Source organism: Callospermophilus lateralis, chromosome X (assembly GCF_048772815.1).
Source record: "Callospermophilus lateralis isolate mCalLat2 chromosome X, mCalLat2.hap1, whole genome shotgun sequence".
NCBI lineage: Eukaryota > Metazoa > Chordata > Mammalia > Rodentia > Sciuridae > Callospermophilus > Callospermophilus lateralis.
In genome coordinates, this window is record NC_135325.1 from 84,840,887 (window position 1) to 84,852,829 (window position 11,943).

The 11,943-nt window shown below is 38.9% G+C and overlaps 1 protein-coding gene across 1 annotated transcript; it reads right to left on the reverse strand.

Moving 5' to 3' along the window:
• Positions 1 to 3,023: 3,023 nt before the first annotated feature.
• On the reverse strand, positions 3,024 to 8,435 carry Serpina7 (serpin family A member 7). The gene is made up of 5 exons (XM_077107418.1): positions 8,429 to 8,435; positions 5,865 to 6,512; positions 4,594 to 4,867; positions 3,734 to 3,881; positions 3,024 to 3,224 (listed from the first exon to the last, which is right to left on the reverse strand). Exons 1-5 carry the CDS (start codon positions 8,433 to 8,435, stop codon positions 3,024 to 3,026), a joined length of 1,278 nt encoding a protein of 425 aa, XP_076963533.1.
• Positions 8,436 to 11,943: the final 3,508 nt, after the last annotated feature.

The following is an 11,943-nucleotide window of genomic DNA, read 5'->3' on the forward strand; positions in this document are numbered from 1 at the left end:
ATCCTGTAAGCCTCTTGTATTTGGTTTTCCAATTCGTTCTTTATGCTTGGTGAATTTTCTGGTATTATCTCAATGAAGAGAATGTGCATTCCTTTGGTTTGAAACTCTGTGCCTTCCTCTATCCCAATAACTCTTATATTTGGTCATTTGATGCTATCCCATAATTTTTGGATGTTCTGTTCATGGTTTCTTACTATCTTCACTGTGTGATCAACTTTATTTTCCAGATTGTATACTTTTTCTTCATTATCTGATGTTCTTTTTTCTAAGTGATCTCGTCTGTTGGTTATGCTTTCTATTGAGTTTTTTATTTGATTTATTGTATCCTTCATTTTAAGGATTTCTGACTGTTTTTTTGTTCAGAGTCTCTGTCTCTATCTTAAAGTAATCTTCTGCTACCTGTATTTGTTCTTTTATCTCTTTGTTGCAGTTATCAATTTTTGCCTGTATTTGTTCATTTAGGCCATTCTCTAATTCACAGATCATTTTAATTATGAACCTTCTGAACTCCTTCTCTGACATTTCATCAACTTCGCTGTTCATGGGTTCTGTTATTATAGTATCCTAGTGTGTTTGGGGCACTTTCCTCCCTTGTTTTTTTTTCATGTTGTCTATGTGTCTTCCTTTCTTTCAGTATGGACCTGAGATACTACAGTTTATTCCCTATATTCTTGTAGTACTCCTGCAGATTGTCTGTACCTCACCTTGATGTTGGGCTTCCAGACCCTGTTAGTATCCATCAATGTATGCTACTGCATCTAAAGGTTGTGGCAGCAATAGCCAAGGTAACTCGAGATAATAGTTAAGGTGCCCCCAATGTTTTACAGAGATGGGGCTGAAAGTGTGGGCCTCATACACCCTTTGTGATGCCTACTCTAAGATTCAGCTGTTTCAAGGCCCTGTCTGTTGTCAAAAAGTTAGGGGCTACTGCATGGGTAAGGCTATGGCAATGACTGCAGTGTCCCAAGATGGATGTGGGTTAGGTTTAGGGTCCCAGGTGGGGGTATGGGGGGAGACAAACTCAGACATACCCTGGACCTGGGTCCTGCGCAAGTTGGTGTGGACAGATCTGGGTCAGACAGACCTGGGCTCCCAGTTAGTCTGCTGGTCAGAAGAGGCGGTCCTGTGTTGGAGGTTGGGGTCTGGCTGGTGCTGCTGGTTGAAAAATGGACCCAGGCCTACTGTGAGCCTGGGTCCTGTGCGGGCTGGTATAGATGGATCTGGGCTGGGCCTGGGCTCCCTCGGTAGTCTGCTGGTTAGAAGAGGCAGTCCTGTACTGGAAGCTGGACTCTGGTGGGTGTCTGCCCCACTGGTGGAGGAGGGGACCCAGGCCTACCTTCTAATCCACTTTGTGTCATTAGTTGTATTATCTCCTGTTTTATTTCTGATTTTGAGTCTTCTATTTTTTAGAATACCTACAGGTTTGCCATCTTTTCAAAAACCAATTTTAATTTATTGTTTATTTCCTATTTTTATAGTCTGTTTTATTTCTGCTCTAATATTATTGTTTCTCTTACACTAACTTTAGACATAACTTTTTAATTAGATCCTTGAGATATAAAGTTAGGGTTCTTTTCAGATCTTTCTTCCATTTAATGTAAGTATTTATCACTATGTATTTCAGTGTCAGCATTTTTGCTGCATCACATGTTTTTGGTATACAGTGATGACATAAATATTATTAGTATTTCCATTTATAGATTGGAAAAATAAGGTACAGGATTTAGCTACCTTGCTCAAGATTACAAAATAGTGTAAGTAGCAGAAGTAGGATTGTAATGTAACTTCATTGAAATCAGACTCAATTTTAATAGTTAACTTTCTGTACTAGGAATCACTATCCTTTTCTGGGCTTCCAATTTCATATCCATAAGACCAAAGTTTGAACTATATCAGAAATGAGAAAACCTACAAGAAAGTGTGTCTAATAAGAAATAAATTTGAAACCCATATATTTACAAAATGTGTATGTTTACAAATATGCACATTTTTGTAAGTGCAATATCTGCAATAGCACTTATGCATTTGTTGCTATTTCCCTATTGCTGAAAGATTTTTACCTTGGAACTAGAATTAACTATGGAATTAATCCTCACTGTGCTATTTGTGTATGTCAAATTCTAATTCAGGAATTTGGATACATATTATCTGAAATTAAATCTACTTTGTATAGTGAGGTGAGTTGGTATGCATGGGCAGAAAAACTCTGAGGATTCAAAAACTATAAAACTTCATTGAAGATAGAGAACAAAAGGGAGGGAACGAGGATATTCCTACTTGATGGAGTGTGACAGGAGTGTAATATTTGAAAAAGAGTCTGTCTGTCTGATTAGAACACTGAGAATGAGTGGCTATAAGATATAATATGAGTGAATGACTCCTTCTCCATTGGCAGCTTAAAACTTGGCAAGATGAGAACATTTGGGGGAAGGTAAGGTTGTTCAGGGGAATTTATTTCTCTCTTGCTCTATTGTTCCATGCTGACTAGGTCACAAAGCAGTAAGCTCTGTTTCTCAGTAGTATAGTGGGAAAAGTTTCATTCAACCTACCAATGGCAGTTCTGACAAGAACACAGAGAAGCATTCTTAAAGGGTAGAAGGAAGGAAGTTGAGAAATTTACATATAAGCCACTACCTGGCATTTTTATATCCATTGATCTTATTGGAATACTGGAATATGAGGACCTGACCTGCATTTCAACTATTTCAATGGCAAAGGCATTTGTCATTCCAGCCAAATTTTCTGGGGCTAAATAATTGGGGGAAGGGATTCTGAATAATATATTAACATAGAACCTTCTTTTGTTACAAATAATAATAAATCAGCCATTGACTTTCTGAATCTTTAGTCGCAGGATTAATCTTTCACAGGCAGTTGTACCAGGTCCAATATTCACCCCTTTGTAAAAGAAGGCAAGTTCAAGCCCACATCAATCACATCACATCAGGATATTTTATTTATTTATTTATTTACCATTATATTTATTTATTTGCCATTATAATATGAACATGCAATTGCCCAAATCATACTTCTGTTGGGTCCACAACTTTCCCTAGAAACAGAACGCTTCTAGTGCTTTTCTCCAAGATCATCAGCAGAAAGGTTCTATTAAATTGGATAATAGGATGAAGAGTTATTTCATGCTGATCCAGGAATCCAACTTCAGGGACCTCTACATCTTCAGTCCCCTCTTCACCAAGGTGCAGCACAGCCTTGTGGGCAGCCTGTGGTGAGGAGAACAAACATTATTGGTCCCCTGAAATTATAGCAACAGTCTTTGGAAAGGTTTGGAGGTAGTGAGAAAAAAAGGATATTTGGGACTACCCATTTTCTATATTATGTTGATGCTGCTTGAATATAAAGGTTACTTGGCTAAGTGCAGTTAAAGAATCTCTGGCATTTTAGGGCTAGTTGTTAGGCCTATTCTCCATGGCCTTCTGCCTCCAAGAGTCACCTGTTAAGCACCTGATCCATCTTCAGAACTGTATCTCACCAGAGTCACTTCTGATTCTTAAGGTTTTCCATTAGTGTCATTTTAGGTAAGAGATGGAAGGAGCTGTTGGAGTGAGTTATTTGTTGTAATGGGAATAAATCTGATGTAATTGTGGCCTAGAAGGAGTCACACCCATAGATAACAGATTCTTTTCAGTGATACAATGAAAGGGGTGAATTAATTGACTCTCAATGGCTCTTCCAACTCATAAATTCAAGGACTCTTAATCTACCAACTTACATAGGAAAGTTTCAAACCGTTGTCCTCTGTGAGTCCAAGAAAATCAGCATTTTCAGCAAAGGCATCCTTGAGACCCATTTTCATAAGCATGGTTCCAAGATCATATGTGGCAGAAATGGAAAACTTTGGAACAAACAAGTCAATCCACCTGTGGGGATTGAAGAAGGAGAGATACTGCAATCACTACACCAATCATGATTCTCTCCTTCTCTATATCTCTCATGATGGTATTTTATTAGTCTCTGATCCTCCCTTAAATATTGATAACCACTGCTATGTAGATGAATACATGATATAAAAACCACATAAGTTATGTGGAAGGAATGCACTCTGGTTTAGCCGATGTTGGGCTATAACTTTGGGCTGTAACTCCTCTATTATAAAAAGGAAACATCTTGGTGGTGTTGGCCAAGGTTAAGGAGCCAGTGGCACAAAGGTCAAAGGATATCATCTAGGAATATAATAGTTTACCATCTTGTACTTCCAGCCCAGAATGACTGCCCAACCAACTCAACTTTGAAATCCTACTCATCCCCAAAGCTCTAGTTGGTGTTGAGGAGGTCAACAATTTATTAGCTGGTTGACTTTGGAGAGTTCATTTTATCTTTCTAGGCCTTTCTTTCTAATTTGAAAGATGTCAATAATACTACCTCCTTGCAGGTTTGACAAAGTGCTTAGGTCAAATGAAGTGAATAAAGTGTCCATCAACGGGCCTGGCACATGGTTTGATTTGGCATACTCTAATGATAATCACATAACTGGCTCAGGGTCATTCTCCAGCTTCTGGGTTTCTGTTGAACTTTGTCTTACCTGCACCATTATGCCCACCTTTTACCCCTCATATTCACTATATCATTTACCCCTTCTGCAGTAAGCGGTTCCATTTTTTCAGTATTTTTGATGACATGGTTGCTTCTACCTGCTCCATCTGTCCCTCTTTTGGAAAAACAAAGAGTGCAAGTGCATTCTTGCTGTAGTCCATTTGCAGTACTGTGCAGTTCAATTCCATATCTATCAGGTGATAGTATTGTTCTGTCTGGTGCATCATGGGCACTTGTACTGTGGTGGTCTTGTCCACTAAGAAACTGGAGCTCTCTTCTGTCTTAGATGGATGAAAAGGATTTGCCCACTGGGCTTAAAATACAGAGAAAAGAGAGGTGTTTCTTTTAAGCCAGTATTAATACCAATGAGAGTGCTTCCATTTGCCATCTCATCTAGTAATTAAGACTACCAAGAGGTAGGTACCAACTGTCAGCCAGTTTTACAATGAGCAGCTTAAGATCAGAGAAACAAAGTCACTTGACATGGTCACCCAGCTAGCAAATGGCATTGTTTGTGTTCAAAACCAATATACTTAAACAGAGCCCACCAGAGCAACAATTTTCTCTTCCATAAAAGGTATAAGGACATCCAACATACAGGGTGAAATGAGACAAAAAATCCATTCTGCTACTTTAACTTCCTATATGTGTGTGGTTTATGGCCAATAACTTTTCACTTCTCCACCAACCTGGCTGACACATACTATAGAATTATATGAAATTATTTGGCACAATGATTTCTTGTTGTTACATGGAACAGCTTTACAGTTAGAAAGACTTGGTTGGGAACACCAGCTTTGAAACTTATTAACTGTATGAACTTGGATTAGATGAAAATGAGGATTGGATAAGACAATATATGTAAATCATATGTAGCATAGTGTTTGGTACATAGAGAGTACATGATACATGATAAAAGTATTTATGTAATTTGTCGAAATATGCATAACAACTGAGAGTCACAGTAGAGTTTACATATAAATCTGTTTACTTGCCAAGAACAGGCTTGTCCCACTTCACCAAATATTTTGAAAACCACAAATTTTTAGCCAAATATGAGCAGGATGTTCATACCATTGTCACCCACCTCTCTGAAAGGGCGCTCTCCCTAGAAATTTCCTGGACTCATTCACAGAGCTGTGTGTCCTTCCTGGATGATCCAATACTATGCACAGCTATGTCCAGTGGAGCAGATCATTGTGGTGTGAGGGACACCTACTGATGCCAGTAATAAGAGACCATGAGCTCCCCCCAGCGCTCCACCAAAGTATCTGAACAGTAGACTTGAAATTGACATACTAGAGCCTTACCTCTAAAATAAATATAATTCACCAGGACCATGATGGTGTTCAGCTTGAGGTCTTGGATTAGGTTCACAATTTTCCCTTTGGTTTGCTTCTGCACATGACAGTTTATCTCCTGTTGGGCTGCAGAAACATTGGAGAAGTCAGTAGAAAAGACTTCAGTCTCATAGAGGGTCTTGACATCATCCAAGAACTTTCCCAGTGGTTTCAGATGCTTCCCAATGAAGAGGGCATTTCCCATCTGCAATTCCAGTTCCTTCTTTGGAAAATTCAGTGAACAAATCAGGTGTTGGAAGCCCTGCTGTATCTCTGCCACTGGAGTGTCTGTGATGTTGTACCCTAAGACCTCCAGGATCTGAGTTTGGGTACTGGAGCCAGCTGCAAAGGAAAGCATGGCCAAAGCTGCAGCAATGCTTACAGGGGAAAAGAAGATATTCCGTTTTGGGATCTCCACAGTGAGCCTCCGGTACAGGTTGAATGCAAAGTCAGCATTGATGGATGACATCTTATAGAGAGTGGCATTTTGTTGGGGCAAATGGCAGGTAGTTACTTTGCCTTCAGAGCTGTTAGGTGGTGTACAATGGATTGTAGCATGAAGCCCAAGTACCAACAGAATCAGATAGAAGAACAATGACATTCTGGAAGGAAGATAATCTATAAAAGATGAATTGAGAGAACCATTGGGGAAGCTTAGCTGGATTAAACACTCTCTGATCCAGAGACATAAAAATCATCCATCTTGATCAATAAAACAATAGCAAATATTTGATGGTGTGTTCACCAAGGAATGGGTGGTTATTTCTCTCCTCTAAAAAGCTTATGACAGGGGCTGGGGATGGGGCTCAGTGGTGGAACACTTGCCTAGCATGTGTGGGGCACTGGGTTTGATACTTAGCACCACATAAAAATAAACAAATAAAAGAGAGAGGCATTCTGCCCCTCTATAAATACAAATTTTAAAAAAAAAGCTTATGACAGGAGCTAGGGTTGTGGCTCAGCAGTAGAGCACTCACCTAGCGCTGCAAGGCACTGGGTTCAATACTCAGCACCACATAAAAATTAAATAATTAATTAATTAAAAGTATTGCATCCAACTACAACTAAAACATCTTTTTAAAATAAAGCTTATTACATATCTATTTGGAGCAGTTACTAGGAGAAATGTCTTGTTAGGGCCACAAAAATAATGCCATGTACTCTCATTAAGTGTAAGAACAACATATGAAAATACTGTGAGTATATTAAATTGATTGAAATCAAATTACTTTTTGTTTAAACTAGAGTAGCCTTATGGAGGGGGAAGAATTCCTAGGTAGAACTACCACTCCTTCTGCTTATGTTATTATAGTTTAGTATTTTGAATTGTGTTGGTGTGTTTAATTTAGCATATTCTTAAGCTAACATCTGTGAAATGAGATGATAGAACACCTATAATTTCCATAGCTAAGAGAAAAATATAAGAGGAATTTATATGGCATATGATTAGTTAGAATAAAACAGTAGTGATTTATGGAGCCATGTACAAAGTCATGAGCAAAAATTTGTGCATTTATTAAATACATGGAAGCCACAGTAGTATTTTCAAACAACAAGAAAATAAAAGTACAGCTTTCTGTGTTTTATATCTCTTTTACCATCAGATTCATCTAAAGAGTCATTTATAATTTTTAAGACCGATTTACACTATTATTCTCACACTCATGTTATTTTCTAATTATTAGAGGGGGACCAGAATGCTATAGCATATGCTTCTCTGAACCTGGAAGAGTACAAGGAAACTGCACAAGGGAATCAGCTGTGGACTAACCAATGACAATAGATAAGTGGCTAAAATGAAGAGATCCCTGGAGTCAAGACAGGGCTCCTTTCTCAAACTTTCCTCTTCCTCCTGAATGATTTCATACTAGGAACTTAAATGTTACCACACAAACTACTTTCTCTCTAGTCCACATTGTTCTCCTGAATTCTTAAACATCTACCCAGCTGCATACTGGACACATCCACCAGGATGATCCACTCATGCCCTGGTCTCAAATGGGAAAATTCAAAGTTTCAAAATATAAACATATCATTTCCCTAACCTTCGAGTGCATTCCTTCATCTTTAATCCATCACAAATAGAACAGTCTATTTCATCACTCTTTGTGGAGAACTCCATGCCTGAAACCTGGGATTCATCCTGAGAGTTTCCTTGATTCTCATTCCCCACTTCCAATGAATCATGATGCCCTGTGAACACTGCCTGAATATGTCTCACAACTTCTGCTTTCTGTCCATTCCTCTGTTTCCATTGCCTCAGTTCATGGCCAGAACCACTGTGTCAACTCCTATCAGACCACACTGTTTGCTATTTCCTCCACCCCTTCCTCCTTAAACTACTCTAACCAATCTCAATATTGTCACAAGAGTCCTCTTTCTGTAAAAGACCAAGGCTGATTAGAAGGTCAGTTATCAGATGACCATACTTAGACCTTGGCCTCTGGACCTAGGAACTTGGAGCTCACAGTTATTTGGGACTCTGGCTTCTGATAGAGATGTTTAAAGTTCCCAAAGAGAAAATAAGTACTTACAGCACATTCTCAAGAAGTCACTTGCACCTCTCTGAAAGAAACACCTTTCCATCTTTATAACATGCCCTCTATTGCAAAACTAGAACACTCTTAGTTATAAATTAACCCTGACATGAACCATGGGATGATATTTTCAAAACTGATTTACAAAACCAAGGCCAAAAGGAAAAAAGCAAAAATGATAAGATTTGAACTTTGAGTGATTGCTTTGGCTGCTAGATCCTTCATCTAAATCAAAAGAGAAAGAGGGTTGTCAGAGCCAGTGTAGTCCATATTCGTGATAGGAAAAGTGTCTTTTCAGCAGACAAAATGACATCCATGAGTAAAAGGGCCAAAAGTCACAGGAAAAAGACAGTTCTTGCCATCAAGGCCAAATAGTCTAGGATTGGCAGTATTTGGAGAGAAAGGTATACACAGGCAGAGGCTGGGTAAACCTCTCTAATGGGTGCTGTAGAAATGATTTCTTCATTTGTGGAGGAAGTGATATCAAAGGTAACCTCTAACATATCATGGGTTTGGGTTTGGAATGTCCCCCAAAAGCTCATCTGTTAAAGACTTGGTCTCCCATGCAGCAATGTTTTGAGGTGAGTCTTTGGGGAAAAGTTTGGAATATGAGAGCTCTAACTTCATCAGTGGATCAAACTATTTGGTGGATAAATAATTTAAATTAACTAGTTGGTAGAAGTAGAAACTGTAGGCAGGTAGGGCATGGTTAGAATTTATAGTCCTCTGGGGATTATATCTTCTTCATGCCCCTTTCTTCTTTCCTTCTCCACCACAACTTTTTTTGGTTCCACTATAATACTATATATATATATATATATATATATATATATATATATATATATAGAGAGAGAGAGAGAGAGAGAGAGAGAGGGGGGGGGAACCTATAGCATATAGTATAATATACATATTTTATATATATAAATAAATTATAATACACACACACACACACACACACACACACACACACCTAGAGGAACCTAGAGGAAAACTAGTCCTGTTCTCTGGTCACTAAAATTCCATATACTCTCCCTTGCCCAGAGAATTAATTCCATAAGAAGATGCATAAGGAGCTAAGGAACATAAACTTAAAATCCCACTATCCAGGATTAATTATGTACTTGAGTATACAATGAATCACCAGGAGAAAAGTCCACTGAACTCAGCAATAACTGAATTCAGTTTTGACTATGCAAGTTTCTAGCTGTAGTGACTATAGTAGTAATAGCAATTCCTGCTGCTAACTGACCACATGCCAGATTGGTGTGAAGTATCTTATTCTAAATACGGCCAGCATCAGGACTACATTACAGACATACGCTTTAAGTCAGACAGGCAGTAATGGGAGATACTAGAGGTTTAGATGCAGCCTATGGTAGTATTTTGAAACCAGGATAAATAGTTCAGACTTTAACCTGAGGGGATTGGGAAAACAAAGAGGTATTTTGACAAGGCAATGGGTAGAGAGAGGTGAATGTACTGTGCCATTTTTTCTTCTCAACTGAATAAAGACTGAGCTCCTTGTATGGAAAGCACTGGAGTTCAGAGGTGAATGCTGAATATCATTCATGTACCCAAATGATCTCTTGAATTACTTGGCACTCACTGCTCAAATTGAATAAAAGAGGGAACATTTAACCTACTGGCATTAGCACACATGCCCAAATGCTTACATATCTAACTGGAGCATGTGTCCCAAAGAAAATCAGTGGTAAGCTCAGGTCTTTTGAATGTCAAGCCAGTTAATAATCAATTCTGGTAGTACAACACATTACGTGCTCTTTCAGCTACCCCAACTCCCTGCAGAAAAAAATGCTACAAGAATGTTTAAAAAGAAAACATCCAAACCTCTGCCCTCTGGTGGCATAGCTACACAGTGGCACAGGTTCTTTGCTGCATCTGATTTTACCGAGCTTAACTAGCAGATAGCAACAGCAGGGCTTGTCTGTTACATGAGAAAGGCATCCGTTCCCCTAGAGACTCTCTTGCTCTGTATTCTGGAGTCAGAATCACTAGCCCTGTGCTTCTGTCATGTCTCTTCTATATACTAACTTGTAATTTGAGGCAAGATACTTAATCCCTAAACCTCAGTTTTCTTACCTCTAAGGTGGATATTTGTATCAAATGAAATTTAAAGGAATATATTAGTCAAGTTTCTGGTATTATAACAAAATTCCTGAGACTGGGTGACTTTATAAGGAAAGGTTTATTTAGCTCATAATTCTGGAGGTTCAAGAGCATGACATCAGCATAATCTTAGCTCTGATGAGAGCCTATGGAAGATGGAATCACATTAGTGGGAGGGCATACATGAGAGTATGGATGAGGAAGAGATCACATGGCCAGACAGGAAGTCAGGGATTTATTCAGAATTAAGAGCCAGGCTTTTATAACAACATGATCACATGAAAGCTAATGGAGGGATGCTATGAGCACAACCTTAATCCCCTTTGAAAATATTCCCCAAGTGAGTGACCTAATACTAGATCCATGTTTTAAAGTTTTCACTGCCTCTAACTTGCCATGTTGAGTGCTTTCTCCCTGTGTCCTCTTGGTGGAAGGGTGATATATCCCCTCCTGGACTTCTTTTATAAGGGCACAAATCCCAATCATGAGGGCTATGCCTCAATAACCTAATCACTTCCTAAAGGCTCTACCACCTAACACCATAACCTTAGGGGTTAGAATATCAACATAACTTTGAGAGGAACACACTCAACCACAGCAGGGACTTTGTATCCTCTTGTATGGAGAGGTTTAGCATGTTTGCAGTTGCATGTGGGAGAGATGCATCATGATAAGTAGAAGGATGGCTTTGCTTTTTTCTTTACTTGGAAGTGAAATGGGCATTAATATGGTACATGTGGGTGCCAAGGTGACAAGAGTTGGACTGAGGGATATTCACAATGTACCATATTGGGCTAAGCCCAACTACATCTCAAAGAAATATTTCTTTGTTTGTTTCTGTTTAGGGTTGCTCCCGATAGAAATTTCCCTAAACTTTGTAAAGCAGAAATGAAACAGCAGCTGTGCTTTGCTTTTCAAAAGATGGTGTAGATCAGTAGTTCTTTTGTGGATCACACATCTTTGTGCATATGCTGGTTTGCCTTGTTGCCAATGGCAGTAGCCAGGTTTGTGGCTTTGGTTTCTAGGGTCCTATTCTTCCAGCTTCTTTAAGTTCTAGGCCAGGTTCAAGAGAAGCTTTGTGGAAAGACTTCCACTTCTCTGGCAGGTCCTACATGGCAGTCAACTTTTCTACCTGAATATGAAGAAAGTTTGACATGTGTTCCATGGAAAGAAAGATAGTTTCCATCTTGGTTGCACATTCCATTTTTTCCTTACATTTCCCCAGTCTATGTTCACTGGTTTTTCCTAACCCTATATCATGTTATTTGAAAATCTGCATCAGACTCTAAAGAAGCAACTGTATGAAGGTTGTTTTACTAGTTCCCACCATAGTATAAGGTCAAGTCCCTATTATAAATCCCTTCTTCCAGAAAGTCAAGGAAGCT

Coding starts and splice junctions, on each gene's coding strand:
- Serpina7 (XM_077107418.1), bottom strand. Junction 3,882..4,593: donor AACCGCTTACTGCAGAAGGG/GTAAATGATATA, acceptor CAATCCCCACAG/GTGGATTGACTTGTTTGTTC. Junction 3,225..3,733: donor ACGGTTTGAAACTTTCCTAT/GTAAGTTGGTAG, acceptor TCCTCACCACAG/GCTGCCCACAAGGCTGTGCT.